The sequence below is a fragment of the Canis aureus genome, chromosome 11 (genome assembly GCF_053574225.1).
Source record: "Canis aureus isolate CA01 chromosome 11, VMU_Caureus_v.1.0, whole genome shotgun sequence".
Taxonomy (NCBI): Eukaryota; Metazoa; Chordata; class Mammalia; order Carnivora; family Canidae; genus Canis; species Canis aureus.
The window spans coordinates 2,214,620-2,237,704 of NC_135621.1; the positions used below are offsets into that span (position 1 = coordinate 2,214,620).

The 23,085-nt window shown below is 45.2% G+C and overlaps 1 protein-coding gene and 1 long non-coding RNA gene across 2 annotated transcripts; both read left to right on the forward strand.

Moving 5' to 3' along the window:
- The first annotated feature begins 6,801 nt into the window (after positions 1 to 6,801).
- Positions 6,802 to 9,893, forward strand: LOC144322924 (uncharacterized). The gene is made up of 3 exons (XR_013388509.1): positions 6,802 to 7,221; positions 8,321 to 8,423; positions 9,431 to 9,893. It is a non-coding gene; the product is annotated as an uncharacterized LOC144322924 (long non-coding RNA).
- Positions 9,894 to 12,784: 2,891 nt separating this feature from the next.
- OR10P1 (olfactory receptor family 10 subfamily P member 1) lies at positions 12,785 to 13,717 on the forward strand. The gene is given in 3 exon segments (XM_077913172.1): positions 12,785 to 12,879; positions 12,881 to 13,044; positions 13,047 to 13,717. Coding segments are annotated over 3 exon segments (930 nt in total).
- The last annotated feature ends 9,368 nt before the right edge of the window (positions 13,718 to 23,085 follow it).

Sequence of the window (23,085 nt, forward strand, 5' to 3'; positions counted from 1 at the left end):
CAGCCGTAGTACAAGGTACTTTCCAGGGAAACACAGCTCTCCTCTCCAGGGTTCAAGAATTCTACAAAACTATTTGCAAGGTTAAGCTTTCATGAATAGTCCTCTTCAAAATCCTTAAAGCTTTTCCGGCTTCTACCCACTCCCTGGTCCCAAAGCCACTCCCATATTTTAGATACTTGTTATAGTAGCACCCCACTTCCAGGTACCAAAATATGTATTGATTACCGACTGCCACTTAATGAGTTACCCACAAAACCTGGTGGCTTAAAACAAGGAACAATCATTACCTCATAGTTCTAGTGGGACATAATCTGGGTTATTAGCTGGATAACTCAGGCTAAAGGTGACTAGTGAGGTTGTAGTCAAGCTATCAACCAGGGCTGTGGCCTCATCTGAAGGCATGATTGAGAGCATGTGCTTCCAAGTTCACTCAGTTGGTTGTTAGTAGGAATAATCCTGAGACCAAAATCAACACTCCTTGATACCAGGGAATAAGGGAAAGAAAAAGGAGAGGAAGTCAAGACTGGGGCAAGAGTCTAAACAGGGACCACTCAAAAACACAGCAGTGTCTAAATGCTCCTCTGTATGGAGAGGCAGCTCGGAAACTCCAGGAAGACAGGCTATTAAAGGAGACATTGAGGATAATTTTGAGTTGCACACACCATCACAGACTTCCTTGGACTCCAGCTACATCCTCATATGCACCACTGATAGACTTCCAGCACTTAGGCTTTGCTCACTCTCCCGACCTTTGCCTACTTATGCCAAGTCCACCACATTCACCTCAGTGTCAGCCTCTTCTTCCTCTGCTTCCAAGATAGCATGATCCAGAAGAAACATGAACCCCACAGACTTGGCCTATTATGGCTCCATGCCTCTCCCTTCAAACCTGGCCCTCACAGCTGCCCATAAATCCATTTCTTCACCTCTGAAATCCCTGACAAGCATCCTTGTGAGATAATATTCTGTCTTGAATCATTTGGTCCCTGCCCTTTCCCACTATTTTTTTTTTTGGTGAGCTTATCAGTTACTTTTCAGAAGAGGAGGAAGATGTGCAGCCTAAACTCAGAAACAACCTCTATCTTCATCTCAGCATATCTCTGGACCTGTATCTGCTTCCTCATCCTTGTCCCTCTCTGAGAGGAGGAATTATCTCTGGATCTCTGTTACCTCAAAAGATGCAACACAGGGCACGAGGTGTTAAAAAGAACACAAATTCCCAAGCTAAGCAGACTTGTATTTAGATCCTACTTCTCGTGCTTTCTAGTTAGGTGGCTTTGAGCAAGATACTTTGTCTCTCTGAGCCTTGGTTTCCTCTTCTAAAAAATAATTTGCAATAGAAAACATTTGATGCTTCCAGCTCACTTCCTACTCCCTGCCCCCAAACCCCTCAGAGCTGGTCCTTCACCCCAGAAGTGAGTCCCTATTGCCTTTGTACACTTGCTTCTGCCATGCTGCTTCTTAAAGTAATAGAGATGCAGAAATATCTCTTTTGAGAAGGGTTGGTTCCCCAAACTAGCTCCAAATCATTCCAATTTATATTTGTGGTAGCACCATCCTTTCGCTTTTGGGGCTGGACATCTCGAAGTTATCACTGACTCTTACCTGCAATCTGTCACCCATCTCTGCTGTCTCTTCCCTCAAAATGGTTCTCAGATTCTCTCTACTCCTATATTTCAACACTCTGCACATAGGCCACATGTCAAATACGACTATTGGAGACTGCAAGGTGTGATCTCACATCCTTTGCTTCCCTACAGCCACTCTTTGGTAGTACCCTCCTACACTAACTCTGGGTTTGGCCATGTGGCTTGCTTCAGACATTGTGACAGTAGCAAACAAATTGCAAGCAGAAATACAAAAAGCCCTTGAAAACCTCTGACTGCCATGTGAATAAGCCTGGGCTATCTTCTAGATGATAAAAGACCCAAGACCTCCTTGCCACCATCTCCCTTGTTGGTAATAATCACACACACACACACACACACACCCTGCCCAGGTGGGCAGCAGCCAACTGGGGATGCATGAATGAGCCCATCAAAGACCAAAAGAAGAGCCACCCAAAGGAGCCCAGCCCAAGTTGTCAACCCACAGAATCATGAACTAAGTAAATGTGGTTATTTTAAGCCACTAAGTATTTGGTTTATTATTCAACAAAAATTGAACAGTACACCAACCAAAAGTAAGTATATATGGTAAACATATGCTGTCTCCTGGTTAAGGATCCAAGATTAGGAAGTGAGTTCAGTTGGCTTGGTCAGGTCTGGAAAGAGAACTTCATCTCTTCTCATCATAGTTGCAAGCTAGAGAAAGTCACCAGGAAATAGGCCCTAACCAGAAAATATAATGATGCAAAATTATTTTTCCTCTGGGGCATTCCATGTCCTCCTCACAGGTAATCTGGTCCCTAAAGTAAGACTCAAATGAGGATGTTGCCCAGTAGACTTTGAAAGTCTTATCCCAAGGAGCCTGATTTGAGCATTCTCAGTGTGAAGTGAGGTTTTAAAAGTTTCCCAGAAAGCTTAGAAACCATGTGGAACCTCAAAGTCCCCACATTCTTCTCAAGAGCATTTCTGAGACATCCTTTTCCAGGAATTCTGTCCCCAGAGAAAATAATTCTCACATGAAGGCCATGGTCTAGAAGAGAGAGACCCAGAGCTACCTAAGGTGTGTCTTTTTCTCAGAAACTGCGGGAAACAGTCTGAAGGAGGATATGCTGGCCGATTCACCCACTTGTCAGACTGAAAGAGTCTTAATTGAATGTATCCCTTTCCTTTCTCCACCCAGGAAAGACACAATTATGAGCCAAGTCCAAAGTAGACACACACGCTGTGCGCACACAATGTTCTCATCTCACACCAGCACACTGTATTAGCACCTCATACATTCATTCCAACTTCTGCTTAGAAGTTATTAGGATTTGAAGGTAATTCATCTGTGAGCACCTCAACTAGGACTGTGGAATGGGGAGAGAGAGTCAAGAGCCAGGACACCACTTAAAACATGTACCCGATCTCATTCATTTGGGGAATATAAAAATACTGAAAGGGAATAAAGGGAAAGTATAAAAAATAAGTGGGAACATGCAGAAGAATGAAACTAGACCACTCTCTTTCACCATACACAAAGATAAACTCAAAATGGATGAAAGATCTAAATGTGAGACAAGATTCCATCAAAATCCTAGAGGAGAACACAGGCAACACCCTTTTTGAACTCGGCCACAGTAACTTCTTGCAAGATACATCCACGAAGGCAAAAGAAACAAAAGCAAAAATGAAATATTGGGACTTCATCAAGATAAGGAGCTTTTGCACAGCAAAGGATACAGTCAACAAAACACAAAGACAACCTACAGAATGGGAGAAGATATTTGCAAATGACATATCAGATAAAGGGCTAGTTTCCAAGATCTATAAAGAACTTATTAAACTCAACACCAAAGAAACAAACAATCCAATCATGAAATGGGCAAAAGACATGAACAGAAATTTCACAGAGGAAGACATAGACATGGCCAACATGCACATGAGAAAATTCTCTGCATCACTTGCCATCAGGGAAACACAAATCAAAACCACGATGAGATACCACCTCACACCAGTGAGAATGGGGAAAATTAACAAGGCAGGAAACCACTAATGTTGGAGAGGATGCGGAGAAAAAGGAACCCTCTTACACTGTTGGTGGGAATGTGAACTGGTGCAGCCACTCTGGAAAACTGTGTGGAGGTTCCTCAAAGAGTTAAAAATAGACCTGCCCTACGACCCAGCAATTGCACTGTTGGGGATTTACCCCAAAGATGCAGATGCAATGAAACGCCGGGACACCTGAACCCTGAAGTTTCTAGCAAATAAAAAATAAATTTATTATTTAAAAAAAAGATGTGGTTTATGTATACAATGGAATATTACTCAGCCATTAGAAATGACAAATACCCACCATTTGCTTCAACGTGGATGGAACTGGAGGGTATTATGCTGAGTGAAGTAAGTCAATCTGAGAAGGACAAACATTATATGTTCTCATTCATTTGGGGAATATAAATAATAGTGAAAGGGAATAGAAGGGAAGGGAGAAGAAATGGGTAGGAAATATCAGAAAGGGAGACAGAACATAAAGACTCACAGCAAAATAGCTCAGAGGAGGAGAGTCAGAGAAGCTCTCAACACACATAGGTTTGCCAGGAACCATATCAACAATGGCAGCATCCCCAGATTTCAAGAACTTGGGACCATCTTCTAGCTTTTTTCCAGAACAACGATCTATCTTCTCCTTCAGCTCAGCAAACTTGCAAGCAATGTGGACCATGTGACAATCCAGCACAGGTGCATATCCAGCATTGATTTGGCTTGGATGGTTCAGGATAATCACCTGAGCCATGAAGCCAGCTGCTTCCATTGGTGGGTCATTTTTGCTGGCACCAGCCATGTTGCCACAACGAACATCTTTGACAGATACATTCTTGACAATGAAGCCCACATTGTCCCCAGGAAGAGCCTCACTCAAAGCTTCATGGTGCATTTCAACAGACTTTACTTCAGTTGTAACATTGACTGGAGCAAAGGTGACCACCATGCCAGGCTTAAGAACACCAGTCTCCACTCGACCCACCGGGACAGTACCAATACCACCAATTTTGTAGACGTCCTGGGAGAGGCAGACGCAAGGGCTCATCAGTTGGATGAGTTGCTGGCAGAATGCAATCCAGAGCTCCAAGCAGTGTGGTTCCACAGGCACTCCCATCTTTACAGGGGGCTTTCCATCCCTTGAACCAAGACATATTAGCCCTTGGCTCCATCATGTTGTCACCATTCCAGCCAGAAATTGGCACACATGCTACTGTATCAGGGTTGTAGCCAATTTTCTTTCTTTCTTTCTTTCTTTCTTTCTTTCTTTCTTTCTTTCTTTCTTTCTTTCTTTTTGTAGCCAATTTTCTTAATGTAGGTGCTGACTTCCTTTATGAATCCTTGTATCTCTATCTTTTCTGGCTGTATGGTGGCTCATTGGCTTATCCATTTTGTTAACACTAACAGTTGTTTTACACCCAGTGTGAAAGCCAGAAGGGCATGCTCACGGGTCTGCCCATTCTTGGAGATACCTGCTTCAAATTCACCAACACCAGCAGCAACAATCAGGACAGCACAGTCAGCCTGAGATGTGCTTGTAACCATGTTTTTGATAAAGTTTCTGTGTCCTGGGGCATCAATGATGGTCACATAATACTTGCTGGTCTCGAATTTCCACAGGGAGATAGCAATGGTGATACCACATTCATGTTCAGCTTTCAGTTTATCCAAGACCCAGGCATACTTGAAGGAGCCTTTTCCCATCTCAGCAGCCTCCTTCTCAAATTTTTCTTTTTTTTTTAAGATTTTATTTAATATTCCTCCGCCATTAGAAATGACAAATACCCACCATTTGCTTCGACGTGGATGGAACTGGAGGGTGTTATGCTGAGTGAAATAAGTCAATCGGAGAAGGACAAACATTATATGGTCTCATTCATTTGGGGAATATAAAAAATAGTGATAGGGAATAAAGGGGAAAGGAGAAAAATAAGTGGGAAATATCAGAAAGGGGGACAGAACATGAAAGACTACTAACTCTGGGAAACGAACTAGGGGTGGTTGAAGGGGAGGTGGGTGGGGGGTGGGAGTGACTGGGTGGCGGGCACTGAGGTGGGCACTTGACAAGATGAGCACTGGGTGTTATTCTGTGTGTTGACAAATTGAACACCAATAAAAAATAAATTTATAAAAAATATTTTTATTTATTTATTCATGATAGAGACAGAGAGAGAGAGGCAGAGTGTCAGGCAGAGGAAGAAGCAGGCTCCATGCCAGGAGCCCAATGCGGGACTCGATCCCAGGACCCCCATATCACACCCCGGGCCAAAGGCAGGTGCCAAACCACTGAACCACCCAGGGATCCCCTCAATTTTTCGATAGTCCTTTTGTCAATCCCACCACATTTGTAGATGAGATGGCCAGTAGTGGTAGACTTGCCCAAATCTACATGTCCAATGATGACAATGTTGATGTGAGTCTTTTCCTTTCCCATTTTGGTTTAGGTTTAGCTGTGGTTTTCACGACACCTGTGTTCTGGTGACAAACCCATTGACTGTTTTGTGATTTTCATGGGAAGGAACGGGCAAGGCAGGATAAGTAGAATAGATAAGTTTAGGTTTAGACTAGTTTGGATAATTTCAGCCAGCTCTGAGTTTAAGGGCTGTCTCTAGTTGTCTGGTACCTGATCCTAGGATGATTAGGTCCCAGGAATACTTTGGCCCAGAGTCTTAGAACCCAGGAAAGGTGGTGGCTGAAGGCACAGACTCTGGATTGTTGGTTTGCTTATGAAAGGAAGACTTGTAGGTGAGCCATTTGTTATCTCTGGGAATTAGCTGGCCCTGGGAGGGCAGTCTACCCAGAGTCAGTAAGGCTCCAGATGTCAAAATATCAGAATAAAAAGACATACTTAATATACCCAACCAAATCATTGGGGTGTTATAAATCAAGGGAAGGAGTCTGCAGTTTATTCTACCTCAAGTGAGAAGTTACTGAGTTACTGGAGGGTTTAAGAGAGAGGAATATCATCTGACTTACACTTGGAAAAAATTACACCGGCTGCGTGGAGACAAGTTGGAGAACAGGAATGGCCGTGGTGAGGGACAATTTTCTGGACTAAGACCCTAGCTGTGGAGGTGATGAGGTGCTTGGGATTACATTGTGAAGTCAGAATTGACAGGAGTTGCTGAGAAGTTGAATGTGGAGTGCTAAAACAAATGAATTAAAATGGACAGATAGATTTTTGATCTGAGCAACTGGGTGGGAACAGGTCCCTTGCTGGGATAAAGGAACTTGGGAGAGGAGCAAGAATTCTATTTGAGACACAGTAAATTTGAGATGCTCTAAGACATCCAAGGGGAAATACTCAGCTGTGTATACAAGGAGAAGCCTGGACCAAAGATGTGTGTTTGGGAGTCACAGAGGTCAAAAAAGAAAGTGTTTTAAGGAGAAAGGACAAAATACTGCTGAGAGATTGAGTAAGATGAAGACTGAAAATCACCTAGTGAAACTGCCAACACATTGGTGGTCTCAGTAAGAGAGATTGGGTGGAGTTGTAGGGACAAATGTGGAAAGCAGGAGATGAGAAGTGAAGAAAAAGCCAGTGTCTACTAGAGGACATCAGAAATTGAGGGAAAGGCCCTCACTATTCCAGGTAATACCTCTTTTCTATCCCTGAACTTCACCACCCTCCCCAAACTGAAAACATTCAGAAAGCTTACTCTTGGTTTAACGGCCCCACTAAGAACATCTGCAGTAACACAGGAGACCTGGAGACAGGCAATGTCTTCACTGGAACACTTTCCATTTAAAAAGCACACTAAGAATGGAGATCAATATGACTACATCATATTTCACTATAATTAACTTCTAGAATTTTCCAGAAACATCTACATTTAACTAGGAGCCAAGATTTCACACAGATGAATGAATTACCCGTGGTGAGAATCTAGGCATATTGGAAGGAGACGCTCAAATCTTATACTATTTGTGACCAAGGGGATCCTAAATGAGTGAGGAGGTGAAAGCTAGGCAGAAGAGGAAACAAGGTGTGAGGAAACAGAGAAGGACACAGGTGGGCCAAGAGAAATGAGATCAAGGAGAAATGAATGGGGGTTCGTGGTGGCTCAGTCAGTTAAATGTCTGCCTTTGGCTCAGGTCATGATCCCAGGGTCCTGGGATTGAGCCTTACATTGGGCTCCCTGCTCAGCCTAGATTTTCGCTTCTCCTTCTCCCTCTGCCACTCCCCCTGCTTGTGCTCACTTGCTCTTTCCCTCTGTCAAATAAATAAATAAAATATTTTTAAGGAAAGATGAGAGGAAATAGTAGATACTGGGGACCTAGGCAGAATCACCTGGCCCATGACACTCCTTCAGCTCAGAGTCATCTAGGGAAACACCAAGAGTTAAGTCCTCCCAGGTCCCAAGGGAGTGAAGACACAACAGCAGCTAGAGAATAACTGTGGGCACCAGAGAGGTTGAGACTTCCAAGAGGAGAGGAAGAGCAGAGCTCACACCCATCAGCCCCTACCTTGGCTAGGTGGCCTTTTCCATCTCCCCCAGGTAAGTGCCCCACACAATCTTGGCCAGGTTGGCCCTTCCCTGACAAGGCTAAACCTTGGTAAGGGTAGGAAGGGAAAAGGAATAGAAGGCCTTAGAAACTCTCTCTGTGGCCTGGGAGCCAATACCTATCCCTGGTCACAAGAGAAAAGAATTCAGCTGAAGTTTCCCAAAACTTTACCATTGCATTTGCAGATATGTGATCCAGGTGCCACCAGGCTGGCTGGGGAGAAGGGACAAGAAGGAGCTGGGGGCCTGGACAATTTCTCCCAGATGAAGGCATATGTAATACAGCAAGGCAAGTGTACATACTCAGACCAAGGAAACCTTTGAATGCATGATGAGGTGTGTATGCTGAAGAGGTGGACGTGAGGCAGTGGGCAGCCAGCATGTGCAGGGCAAGTGTAAGTACATCAAGAGGGCACTCATAGTCTCCCTACTGCCTGTGGTCAATGCCTGATGAAAACTTAGGACATTCTTAGGTTCCTGTTCGTGGTCCCTATCTCAGAGCCCATAGATGGAGCTGCTCACATTCTCCTTTGCTGCCCCATATCCTCCCCAATACACACACACACACACTCACACTCACACACACACACACACACACACACGTGCAGTGCCCATTATTAATGTTTCAGGCAAAAAAAAGTCTGAAAGAACGAAGATAAGTTGTCTGGCTGTGCTCCTCAAGACCTCCCTGACTTAATAAAGGTGGTCCTCCCTCTATTTCCCACATCCTGCAATGGCCTCCAGAATCCCAGCTTACTTGTCCCCAAGATGGCAGATCTATCCCTAAAGAGCTGCTATCAATTCCTGTCCCATTTTGAGAGCCTCACCTCCTATACTCAGGGCTCTCTAGGCTGACCTGTCATGCAGTCATCTAGCCACACCTCTGTCCCTTCGTTCTTCTGTCCATCTAACCAGTTATCCACAATCTATCTGTTACTCAATCCACATGCCACTTACCTGATTGATTTATACACCTGCCTATGTCACTAAGACTTACTGAAGGGGTTGGAGGTGAGAGGTTAGGTTTTCAAAAGAGTCATAGGGAGGCTGGAAATGGGAAGTTGTTTGATGGGTATAGAGTTTTAGTTTCGCAAGATGAAAAAGTTCTGGAGATTCGCTGTACCACAATGTGAATATACTTAACACTACTAAGCCACACAGGAGAAAGTGGTTAGGATGGTAAATTTTATGTTATGTGTTTTTACCACAATTAAAAAATAATTTTTAAGAAAAGAGAGAGCCTCAGCCCCTCTTTGTGACCAAAAAGGGTTCTCTATCCTCTCTGTTCCTCTGTAGGAGATTTTGGAAGATAGGAGTGGCCTCAGAGCCAGTGTCTCTCTGAAGATTGTCCCAACTATGTCAGGATGTACAAGAGATAAGTTGCTGGAATATGAGAAGTGTTCATTAAATGGTAGTGGAAAAATTCAATGGACTACTAAAGAACTTTGAATAAAAAAAATAACTTTGAATGAGATCACTCAAAATCCTATGTGATCTCACAGCAAAATGCTTCAGGCAAACATTAAAAAGAAAAGGAAAAAAGGGCACCTGGCTGGCTCAGTCAAAAGAGCAATACAACTCTTTTTTTTAAAAGATTTTATTGGGAACCCTGGGTGGCGCAGTGGTTTAGTGCCTGCCTTTGGCCCAGGGCGCGATCCTGGAGACCCAGGATCGAATCCCATGTCGGGCTCCCAGGGAATGGAGCCTGCGTCTCCCTCTGCCTATGTCTCTGCCTCTCTCTCTCTCTCTGTGTGACTATCATAAATAAAAAAAAATTTTTTAAGGTTTTATTTATTTATTTATTTATGAGAGACGCACACAGAGAGAGAGAGAGAGGCAGAGACACAAGCAGAGGGAGAAGCAGGCTCCATGCAGGGAGCCCGATGGATCACGCCCTGGGCAGAAGGCAGGCGCCAAACTGCTGAGCCACCCAGGGATCCCCCACAACTCTTAATCTCGGGGTCATGAGTTCGAGCCCTACCCTGGGTATGGAGATTACTCAAATAAATAAAATATTTTTTTTAAAAAAGGAAAGGAAAAAGACAAACTGCATATACACTATGATTATAAACATGTAAAATGGGTTTGTGGTGGGACAAAGACTTAAGGGTAATATATAAGATAGAAAAGAACTCAAGTGGGAAAATCATGGATGACTTTACACCAAATATGTTAATTGCAAAAATAACATTTTTTAAATTTGAAAATAACAAGATCTATCCTGTAGGTCATCAGTGGTGCAAGCACCTAAAGGGCTATGAATAGGAAAGAAGAGGACCAAGGGACTCATATACTCCTTCTGTCCAAACCCATTAGATGGAATTTATCTCCCAGGAGTATAGAGTAAGGCCGTTGGCCTCCCTGGAGATACAGTAGGCATGATGGTTTAAACCTCAGGCTCTAAGTTACTATTCTGGTTCTGCCACTCAGTAATCATGTAATCCTAGATTGGTAACTTAAACTCTCAGAGCTCCAGTTCCTTCTCTGCAATGATGAAGTAACAAATTACAACTAGCACAAGAGCTGTTATGAAGGAACCGAAGATCATGCATGATGCCCAGCACATGGTAATGTCTAAATGTAAGCTACAGAAAAAAAAAAAATTAAGCAGACAAAGTGGAGGTGGGAGGAAGGTTAGGTCTATGAGCAATAGGAAGGAAGTGTGAGACTCTCCTCCCTAACAATGAAGATGGCCAGGCTAATCTCGTGTGTGGGATGAGTGTGGGTGATAAAAGCCCTGCAAATGCTGGGAACCCAGACTTCTACAAGACTCGGGCTCAGTGTCCTGTCTGTCTTACTGGCTGCATAACTTTAAGTGGGTCACTTTTTTAAGATTTTATTTATTCATTTGTGAGAGACAGAGACAGAGGCAGAGACACAGGCAGAGGGAGAAGCAGGCTCCATGCAGGGAGCCCGATGTGGGATCCATCCTGGGATTCCAGGACCACGCCCCGGGCCGAAGGCAGGTGCCAAACCGCTGAGCCACCCAGCGATACCCTAGGTGGATCACTTTATCTTTCTGTCCACCAGTTCCCCTATCTTTATAAGTGAGATTCATTCATTCATCTAATCAATATTCAGCCGAGCACTCAGCAGGTGCCAAATCTCATGCTAGTTGGCCGGGTGATTAAATTTGCCTCTAAGATGGTTGAGAACTGACAGACTCAGTTCTCAGAGCACAGACTCTGGTGTTAGGTGGGTCTGGATTTAAGCCTGAACACCCTCAGTTGCTAGATATGTGGCTTCAAGAAGGTTACTAATGCTGTCTGGGCTTCCATTTGCTCTTCTGTAAAATGGAGAAAGTAAAGGTTTCTGTGTCACAGTGTGATTGTGAAGATCCAATGATGTTTGGAATGCTAAGCCCTTTGGCGTGGTGCCTGGCAGGGACTGGGCACCTGGAAAGCACCAGTAGTTGTTAAAATAGACAGGCCGCCACCACCACCCCAACTGTACTGCAGGATCTTACAATGGAGACTCCACTAAAAAGTGCTGGGACCCAGGTACAACTAATGACCCATGAGAACACAGATAAAGGTGCTTTCCTCAAGCATGTGGAGAGCTGTCTGGTACAAGAGGAGTGAGACATTCTGTAAAACACTAAGAATTTAGCCAAGACAAATATAATGAAAGACCCATCCTATAAGCAGAGAAAGCCAAAGCTAGATAGGGCTACCTCTTAGGTGCTGAACTCCCTGTCACTACAGATGTGCCATCAGACACTGCCCAGCACCCCTCTAAGATGTTGTTGATAAGCCTTGAGCCATGCTGAAATATATGACCCCTACAGACACATATCCTGACATGCCATGGGCAATCATTTCTGACCATGAGGAACAGAGAAGCTGCCACAGGGGAGGTAGAATTTGAGTTGAGCTTGAAGGATGAGTGGGATTTTAATAGAATGCATAGAAACATTCTCTGCAGGGGCACACACTGTGGAAACGTACGGGAGAACAGAGCATGCTAAAACAGGGTAGCTGGTGTAGCTCAGCACAGGGACCCAGATAAGAGGGAGCAAAATACAGTGTGGCCAGCCCCGGGCCCAATCCCTTCATGGGGCACAGGTTGGGAATCTGTAATCTGTGGAAAATGGCTTGATAGAATCCCAAAGCATGAGACAATTGGGCAGTATTCCCACAATCCCATCATTGCATGGCATTCTAAATGCATGGCCCACCACGGAGATTATCAGATGCCAACCTAGGACAGTCCCTGGCTGAGTCCATGATGCAGGTGCTACATTGTCTCTCAGGCCAGAGTTTCAGTACAGGAAATATAATGGAACTTAGGACATAACTCCATCTCCACTCTGAAGAAAGACCATCTCCATCTCTACTCCATCTCCACTCTGAAGAAAGACCCAAAGTACAGAGACGGGGTCTCTTCCTGTGGGAACTAGGCCGTACAGCAGGATTCAGAGTGTAAGGAATAGTGGGAAATGCAGCAAATTTGGAGTCAAGAAACCTAGACTCAAGCCCCAGGCTTGCACATTATTTAACCTCCAAGACAAATGGCCTCATCCATAAAGTGGAGATGCTGTCTCAGTTGATTCTGGGGAGACTGAGTGAAAAATACTAAATTACAGAAGTGCTGCTCTTTTCTGTATACATGTCTCTTCCTTGGTTGTGCCATAGGTTCCAGCCTGAATTGATGGCTGAGGAAAATCAGACTCTGCCTGAATCTCTCCTAGGATTTTCTGACTTCAGGGCTCTGCAGGGCCCCCTGTTCTGGATGGTACTTCTGGTTTAGGGTCACCTTGCTGGGTAACTGTGCCATCATCCTCCTCACACAGGCGAGCCCATCCCTGCATTCCCCCATGTACTTCCTCCTGCACCACCTCTCCGTGGTGGAGCTCCTGTACACCACGGACATTGTGCCCAGGACCCTGGTTGACCTGGCCTCCCCATACCCCGGGCCATCTCCTTCCAGAGCTGTGTGGCCCAGATGTACGTCTTCATGGTCCTGGGCATCTCAGAGTGCTGCCTCCTCACAGCCATGGCCTATGACCACTATGCAGCCATCTGCCAGCCCCTGCACTATGCCACCCTCATGAGCTGGAGGGCCTGCACGGCTATGGTGGGTGTCTCCTGGCTCATGGGCATCGTCACAGCCACCACCCATTCCACTCTCATCTTCACTCTGCCCTTCCCCAGCCACCCCATCATCCCGCACTTCCTCTGTGACATCCTGCCAGTACTGAGGCTGGCAAGTGCTGGGAAACACGAGAGTGAAATCTCCGTGATGACAGCCACCGTGGTCTTCATCATGGTCCCCTTCTCTCTGATCATTGCCTCTTATGCCTGCATTCTGGGTGCCAACCTGGCAATGGCCTCCACCCAGAGCCGTCACAAGGTCTTCTCTACTTGCTCCTCCCACCTGCTTGTGGTCTTCCTCTTCTTTGGAACAGCCAGCATCACCTACATCCAGCCCCGGACTGGCTCCTCTGTTACCATGAACCGCATCCTCAGCCTCTTCTACACAGTCATCACACCCATGCTCAACCCCATCATCTACACCCTTCGCAACAAGGAGGTGGCAAGGGCCCTGCAGCGCATGGTGAAGAGGGAGGTCTCCTCACCATGAAGGCACTCAGGAGATATCTGTTCGCTTACTGACTACTCCTCCTCCCAGCCTTCAGGTGCCAGATGAACAGAAACCATGTAGCACCTCAAAGAAATAAGGCTTCCTGGCAGAAAGTGTTGGAATTAAAGCAAAGATAAATCTGTATCCTACCTTCTATCCCACACCTGGCTCACTATCAGAGCACAGTTATGAGGACAAGGTAGACTGAAGGGAAAGCTGCTCACAAAGAACATTTATGGGAAAGAGCATCTTCTAGATTGTTCTGGATCCCTGAGCAAGGTGATTGCTGTGTCTATACCAGTAGTGAGAAGTCTGTGTCAGTCATGAAGGCAAATGTCCATGAAACTGACACGAACTAAGTGACCTACCAGAGCCCATGAAGGAGTTTGCTGGCTCTTCGGTCTAGTTTTCTCCCAGAAACACACTACAGTCTTGTGCTCTGGGCCTTTTAGAAAACAGTTATTCTTCCTTGAAATATTCCACAGAAATATTTAAACATTCTTCCATGCCCCCTACCTTTGACTTCTGACATCATCCATAAAGGGTGATACAATGTCCAACTGGACAAGAATATCTCCCTGGATTCCCTGTTCCCCTTCCAGTGCACCACCAGCTTGATCTCATACCTCCTTCACCATCTAATACTGAGTGAAGCCCCTGAGGCCATCCTGGAGAGGACCTAGAGAGTAAACATTTAACACTCATTTTTGCCACCTCACTTCTGACCCTCTTTCAATGTTGGGAGAAGTCTCATATTGAGGAGGCTGGTGGGCAGGGAAACCGCTTCCCTATGTGCAGCTAAGAACTCTTCCCAGCCCTCCAAGCATGTGACCTAGTTCCACCAATAAATGCACTCATGCCTGACTAAGTAGCTGGTGCCCACAAGAGGAAGGAGCAGCACTGTTTCCCAGGGGACAGCAAAGAAGACTGCAACAGCAAGTTTCTGGCATATAAGTGGCATCTAGTCCCTGGTGGCAGCCCCAGTGTTTGACATGGTCATGTTTGGAAGTTACTCTGAGAAGCTTAGCCTCTGGCATGGTCCTCATCCCGCTATATTTTGTTAATCAATTATTCTTCTGTTTCTTCATCCAGGCAGCTTCTGTCATTGGCAAGAATTTTGACTGATGCAATTGCTTTGGAGGCTGGTGGCATCAGAGGAAAAACCTTAACCCTGGTGTACTAGGAATAAAATTGTCTCGTTTGGAAAAACCAGATAAAAAAGAAAAAAATAAAAGCCCACCTAAAGGGAACTTGGGGTCAGAGAACATCCTCAGACAAGCAGTCAGAATCAAGGAGTCCACAGCTATATGGCACTCCTGATCTTCAGAAAATACCTTGCTCTCGTGGGGCTCCTAACCTCCTAGTCATGAGGAGAATGGAGTGGAAAGAAAACAAATCAGCAGAAAAATATAATGAAAGTAATCATAAAGATGTATAAACATGTACTGGAAGGTAAATGATAACAGTTTGAGGGTGTTTCTGAATATCTTCCTGGAAGAAGTGGCTCAGTGCAGTACTTCCAACCTTCCTCACATCATGACACACATAGAAAGTGCTAACATTTGAGTGGCACACCAGAGTAAACTGAAGGGAATTGGAGACATCAAGATGGGGCTTGATGGAAAAAAATTCATTGTACTCTCTTTTCACTATATAATTACAAAGAAAATAAAATATATGGTAACATGGAAGTTTTTAAATACTAGCTTTCCATAAAACTTCCAAATAATTCTCTTTCTCTCAAATAAATAAATAAATAAAATATTTTTCAAAAACAAAAACAAATAAAATATTCATATTTTTATAAGAAACTTGAGCTTGTTTCTGTAAACATAATTTTTATATTAGATTTTGGGCTTTAAAATGGCTAAATCCCTCCTGGTCAAGATCTTTAAGTACTGATTTCTTAAAAATCACTGATAAGGGATGCCTGGGTGGCTCAGTGGTTGAGGGTCTGTCTTCAGCTCAAGGTGTGGGTGTGACCCTGGTCCAAGAATCGACTCCCACATTGGGTTCCCTGAATGGAGCCTGCTTTTCCCTCTGCCTGTGTCTCTTCTGTGTGTGTGTGTCTTTCTCTCATAAATAAATAAATAAATAAATAAATAAATAAATAAATACAAACTTTTTTAAAAAAGACATGAACAGAAATCTCACAGAGGAAGACATAGACATGGCCAACATGCACATGAGAAAATGTTCTGCATCACTTGCCATCTGGGAAATACAAATCAAAACCACAATGAGATCCCACCTCACACCAGTGAGAATGGGGGAAAAAGTTCTTTTAATAAATTAATTTTTTATTGGTGTTCAGTTTACCAACATACAGAATAACACCCAGTGCTCATCCCGTCAAGTGCCCCCCTCAGTGCCCGTCACCCATTCACCCCCACCCCCCACCCTTCTCCCCTTCCACCACCCCTAGTTCGTTTCCCCGAGTTAGGAGTCTTTTTCTTCTCCCTTCCCTTATATTCCCTTTCACTGTTATTTATATTCCCCAAGTGAATGAGAACATACACTGTTTGTCCTTCTCCGATTGACTTACTTCACTCAGCATAATACCCTCCAGTTCCATCCACGTTGAAGCAAATGGTGGGTATTTGTCATTTCTAATAGCTGAGTAATATTCCATTGTATACATAAACCACATCTTCTTTATCCATTCATCTTTCGATGGACACCGAGGCTCTCCAAGTTTGGCTATTGTGGCCATTGCTGCTAGAAACATCGGGGTGCAGGTGTCCCGGCGTTTCATTGCATCTGTATCTTTGGGGTAAATCCCCAACAGTGCAATTGCTGGGTCGTAGGGCAGGTCTATTTTTAACTCTTTGGGGAACCTCCACACAGTTTTCCAGACACAGTTTTCCATTTGTGGTTTACCACAAATGTTGGAGAGGATGCGGAGAAAAGGGAACCCTCTTACACTGTTGGTGGGAATGTGAACTGGTGCAGCCACTCTGGAAAAAAATCTTTAAAAAAAAAAAAAAGAAAGATGAATGGATAAAGAAGATGTGGTCTATGTATACAATGGAATATTCCTCAGCCATTAGAAACGACAAATACCCACCATTTGCTTCAACGTGGATGGAACTGGAAGGTATTATGCTGAGTGAATTAAGTCAATCGGAGAAGGACAAACATGGTATGTTCTCATTCATTTGGGAAATATAAATAATAGTGAAAGGGAATAGAAGGGAAGGGAGAAGAAATGTGTGGGAAATATCAGAAAGGGAGACAGAACATACAGACTCCTAACTCTGGGAAACGAACTAGGAGTGATGGAAGGGGAGGAGGGCGGGAGGTGGGGGTGAATGGGTGACGGGAGCTGAGGGGGCCACTTGGCGGGATGAGCACTGGGTGTTATTCTGTATGTTGGTAAATTGAACACCAATAAAAAATAAATTTTTTATTAAAAATAATAATAATAATAAAATAATAAACTTTATTGCCATTAAAAGATTTCAAAAAAAAAAAAAAGAGCACCAAACCAACCAGAGTTGGTTCAAAATGGGATCACCTTGCCCCCTTGTGGTGAATCTCAGAATAGCCATTTTCCACCTCTGGTCCTCGCTGGGATCTGGGTTGGGGGCGGTAAAAGGAAAAGTCCTCGAAGGTCTTCTACTCATTCCCAACTTCAGTTATGCGGAGGAAGGAATGAGATCTTCTCAGTTTGTAACCTGCTAGGGAACTTCTCAGGTGAAATCTGAAACCGGCGCCCATACTCAGAGCACAAGGAAAGCCAGAAGAAAGAGGCCACTCCAGGTGGCAGTTTTAATAAGCAAAGGGAACTTACATATGAGGCTTATCTTGGGAAACAGCAATGAAAGTGAAGCCCCAACCCCACCTGGCAAACTGTAAACGTCTAGACAGAGGACTTAAATGGGTTCGGTCACACATACCGTGCAGATGTTCTCAACACTATATCACTATCTCAAGGCTATGTCCTTGGAGCAGCCCCTGCCAGCAAGGAAGGCAAGTGGAACTCACATTCCAAGCACAGGGGAGGGGGCGAGGAGCCTGTTATCACCCGGGTCCAGTCAGGGGTCAACCGGTGGTCACGTCTTTTCAATGACCTTCTCCAACAGATCTAGGAAAGCTCAGTTGGTTTACCCAAGATAACTCAGTGAATTAAGGGCAGTGCTGAAACCAGTAATAACATGTGTCATTTATAGGTCATGGCATCATTGCATAAACCACCTCACCTAATCCTGACACAATGAGGTTCCATTAATCCCACCCTACAGTTCAATGGGTGAGAGAGATGAAGTGTCTTGTCTGAGGTCACACAGCCTGATAGCAGCAGAGCCAGAACTCAAATACAGTCTATCTGCCCCCAAAGCCAGTGTAACTGAACACTACAAATCTAGTCTCTGGCAAACCCAATGCCTACCCCATAGGTCTTTGTAATGTGTCTGCACCTAGATCACAGAAAGAAGATGCCTTGGAGACATCTGTCCTAGTCCCATCATGTCACAAAAAAGAAAACAAAGATGGAAGAGAGATAGATATGATTTTTCCACAGTCACCCAGGTACAGAGCTAGGGCTGAGGACAGGTTCCTCATCTAATGCCCTCTCTCAGCCTCTTTCAACCTACCTATCTATGCAACCCTGCATACATGCACATGTGTGTATACATATGTGCTGTGTGGGTGTGTATGTGTTCCACACATGTGCATGCAGGTTTGTGTGCAGGGACCATCATAAACATAGGAAGAGAGCCATGAAAACCCCAAAGTAAGCCCCACCAGTAACAGGAGCTTCTTGAATTGACATCTGTCCCTTTGCAGAGCCTTGAAATCAAAGAACAGAGTTTAAAGGAAGAAAGGAGTCATCAGTGGTGTGAGGACCACAACTGGGGACCTGAGGGACTAGATGTGCTTCTGTGGTGCAATAACCTGGGAGTATACAGTTGATCCTTGAACAACACGGGGGTTAGGAGCTCCAAACCCCTCCACACACAGTCAAAAATTCACTTATAACTTTTGACTCTCAAAAAACTTAACCCGGTTGACCAGAAGCCTTACCAGTAACATAGTCAACTAATACTTATTTGATATGTTATATATTATATGCTGCATTCTCACAATAAACTAGGCTACAGAAAAGGAAATGTTATTAAGAAAATCATAAGGAAGAGTAAACACATCTATAGACAGTACTATACCAAAAAAGCCCTACCAAACCTGTGCAGCTCAAACCCATCCTGTTCAAGGGTCAACTCTATTTCTCCCAAGTCCAGTGTGCAAGGCTCAAAGGGATACATCAGTATACTGGCGGTTCAGCATCCTATAAATAGAGCTCAAACCATAAGCCCAGGGCAAAATAGGACTACCCCAACCAAGAAGCTTAGCCTCTTTGATGTTCCTGCTTCAGTGCAGAACTCTGTCTGAGCCACTACATGGATCCCATGGCAGGGAAGCCGGCAAACTGACACAGAGCAGAGATGGTATAAAAGGTACCACTGACAGGAGAGGGGATAGCATGGCCAGAGACAAGGGAGGAATTTCCCCAATGCCCTTGAGGTGGGGTCCCCTATGTCAGTGAGCTCATGTTAGAGCACTTGAGGGCAAGACGTGAAGCAGCATGGCACCACAGGCCCTGTGAACACAGGTATCATTGACAGAGAAGAGCCTCTCCTACCTCAGGTAGGATGTTTTCATCCAGGTACATATATAGGTGAGATGATTTCCACCAAACCAGATTTCACATTCCTGGAAAACTCCTGTTAGCTGTTCCCCTGCTTGAGACTCTTTCTCTACCTACTCCTCAAGTTCATATCCTGTCTACCTTCCAGACCCAGCACAGACACACCTCTTCTGAGAAATCTCCCCTGGCTCTCTCAGAAAAACCACATCACCCCACAGTCTTCCATGTATATTATCTCAAAACTGAGTCACTTGAAACAACAAATATTTATTATCTCATGGTTTCTGAGTCAAAAGTCCAGGTGTGAATTAGCTGGTGCCTGTGCCGCTCACAAGACTGCAAGTAGATGTCCACTGGGCTGCCTTCTCTGAAGGCTCCCCTGGGAGAAGGCATGCTCCCAAGCTCACCCACGGGGCTATTGGCAGGCCTTAGGTGCTCACTGGCTGGCAGTATCAATTCCTTACCACATGGGCTTCTTCATAGACAGCTCACACCATGACAGCTGCCTTTCCTCCAAGTAAGGGAGCAAAGGAGAGTGAGAGAGAGTGAGCAAGACATAAGTCAGCCCTTTTGTAACCAATCTCAAAAATGACATCCCGGGGGAGGGGCAAGATGGCGGAAGAGTAGGTTCTCCAAATCACCTGTCTCCACCAAATTACCTAGAAAACCTTCAAATTATCCTGAAAATCTATGAATCCGGCCTGAGAATTAAAGAGAGAACACCTGGAATGCTACAGTGAGAGGAGTTCGCGCTTCTATCAAGGTAGGAAGACGGGGAAAAAGAAATAAAGAAACCAAAGGCCTCCAAGGGGGAGGGACCCACGAGGAGCCGGGCTGAGGCCGGGGCGAGTGTCCCCAGGACAGGAGAGCCCCGTCCCGGAGGAGCAGGAGCTGCACCGACCTTCCCGGGAGGAAAGGGGCCCGCAGGGAGGTGGAGCAGGACCCAGGAGGGCGGGGATGCCCTCGGGCTCCCGGGGACACTAACAGACACCTGCGCCCCGGGACAGTGCGCCGAGCTCCCTAAGGGCTGCAGCGCGCACGGGGACCCGGAGCAGCTCGGGGGGCTCGGGGGCGGCTCCGCGGAGGGGGCTGCGGGGGGGAGCAGCTCGGGGGGCTCGGGCAGAGGAAGAGGCTCCGTGCAGAGGGGGCTGCGCGGTTCCAGGAGCAGCTCGGAGGGGCTCGGGCAGAGGAAGAGGCTCCGTGCGGAGGGGGCTGCGCGGTTCCAGGAGCAGCTCGGAGGGCTCGGGGGCGGCTCCGCGGAGGGGGCTGCGGGGCGGGAGCACGAATCCAACAGCGCAGGCCCCAGAGCACATGGCGCCGGGACACAGCCCAGGATCCCGCCTCCCCCGGGACAGGCAGACGCCGGGAGGGCCCAGGACAGCGAGGACGCTCCTGCCCAGAGCTGAGCAGATCAGCGGCCCCGCCCCGGAGCCTCCAGGCCCTGCAGACGGAGAGCTCCGGAGTTACTGCGGGGGCTGAATCCAGGTTTCCAGAGCTGGCCCCGCCACTAGGGCTGTTCCTCCTGGGGCCTCACGGGGTAAACAACACCCCCCCAACCCTGCACCAGGCAGGGGCACAGCAGCTCCCCCAAGTGCTAACACCTGGAAATCAGCACAACAGGCCCCTCCCCCAGAAGACAAGCTAGACGGACAAGTTCCAGGGGAAGCCAAAGGACTTAAAGTACACAGAATCAGAAGATACTCCCCTGTGGTTCTTTTTTTCTTTCTTTTTTTTTTTTTTTTGTTTTGTTTTGTTTTGCTTTGCTTTGCTTTTTGATTTGTTTCCTTCCCCGACCCCTTTTTTCCTTTCTTTCTTTTTCTTTCTCTTTTTCTTCTTTTTTTTCTTCCTTTTTTTTTTCTCTTTCTCTTTTCTTTCCTTCTTTCTCTCCTCTCTTTTTCTCCTTTTCCCAATACAACTTGCTTTTGGCCACTCTGCACTGAGAAAAATGACTAGAAGGAAAACCTCACCTCAAAAGAAAGAATCAGAAACAGTCCTCTCTCCCACAGAGTAACAAAATCTGGATTACAATTCAATGTCAGAAAGCCAATTCAGAAGCACTATTATACAGCTACTGGTGGCTCTAGAAAAAAGCATAAAGGACTCAAGATACTTCATGACTGCAGAATTTAGAGCTAATCAGGCAGAAATTAAAAATCAATTGAATGAGATGCAATCCAAACTAGAAGTCCTAACGACGAGGGTTAACGAGGTAGAAGAACGAGTGAGTGACATAGAAGACAAGTTGATGGCAAAGAGGGAAACTGAGGAAAAAAGAGACAAACAATTAAAAGACCATGAGGATAGATTAAGGGAAATAAACGACAGCCTGAGGAAGAAAAACCTACGTGTAATTGGTGTTCCAGAGGGCGCCGAAAGGGACAGAGGGCCAGAATATGTATTTGAACAAATTCTAGCTGAAAACTTTCCTAATCTGGGAAGGGAAACAGGCATTCAGATCCAGGAAATAGAGAAATCCCCCCCTAAAATCAATAAAAACCGTTCAACACCTCGACATCTAATAGTTGAGCTTGCAAATTCCAAAGATAAAGAGAAGATCCTTAAAGCGGCAACAGACAAGAAATCCCTGAATTTTATGGGGAGGAATATTAGGGTAACAGCAGACCTCTCCACAGAGACCTGGCAGGCCAGAAAGGGCTGGCAGGATATATTCAGGGTCCTAAATGAGAAGAACATGCAACCAAGAATACTTTATCCAGCAAGGCTCTCATTCAAAATGGAAGGAGAGATAAAGAGCTTCCAAGACAGGCAGCAACTGAAAGAATATGTGACCTCCAAACCAGCTCTGCAAGAAATTTTAAGGGGGACTCTTAAAATTCCCCTTTAAGAAGAAGTTCAGTGGAACAGTCCACAAAAACAAGGACTGAATAGATATCATGATGACACTAAACTCATATCTCTCAATAGTAACTCTGAACGTGAACGGGCTTAATGACCCCATCAAAAGGTGCAGGGTTTCAGACTGGATAAAAAAGCAGGACCCATCTATTTGCTGTCTACAAGAGACTCATTTTAGACAGAAGGACACCTACAGCCTGAAAATAAAAGGTTGGAGAGCCATTTACCATTCGAATGGTCCTCAAAAGAAAGCAGGGGTAGCCATCCTTATATCAGATAAACTAAAATTTACCCCAAAGACTGTAGTGAGAGATGAAGAGGGACACTATCTCATACTTAAAGGATCTATCCAACAAGAGGACTTAACAATCCTCAATATATATGCCCCGAATGTGGGAGCTGCCAAATATATAAATCAATTATTAACCAAAGTGAAGAAATACTTAGATAATAATACACTTATACTTGGTGATTCAATCTAGCTCTTTCTATACTCGATAGGTCTTCTAAGCACAACATCTCCAAAGAAACGAGAGCTTTAAATGATACGCTGGACCAGATGGATTTCACAGATATCTACAGAACTTTACATCCAAACTCAACTGAATACACATTCTGCTCAAGTGCACATGGAACTTTCTCCAGAATAGACCACATACTGGGTCACAAATCGGGTCTGAACCGATACCAAAAGATTGGGATTGTCCCCTGCATATTCTCATACCATAATGCCTTGAAATTAGAACTAAATCACAAGAAGTTTGGAAGGACCTCAAACACGTGGAGGTTAAGGACCATCCTGCTAAAAGATGAAAGGGTCAACCAGGAAATTAAGGAAGAATTAAAAAGATTCATGGAAACTAAT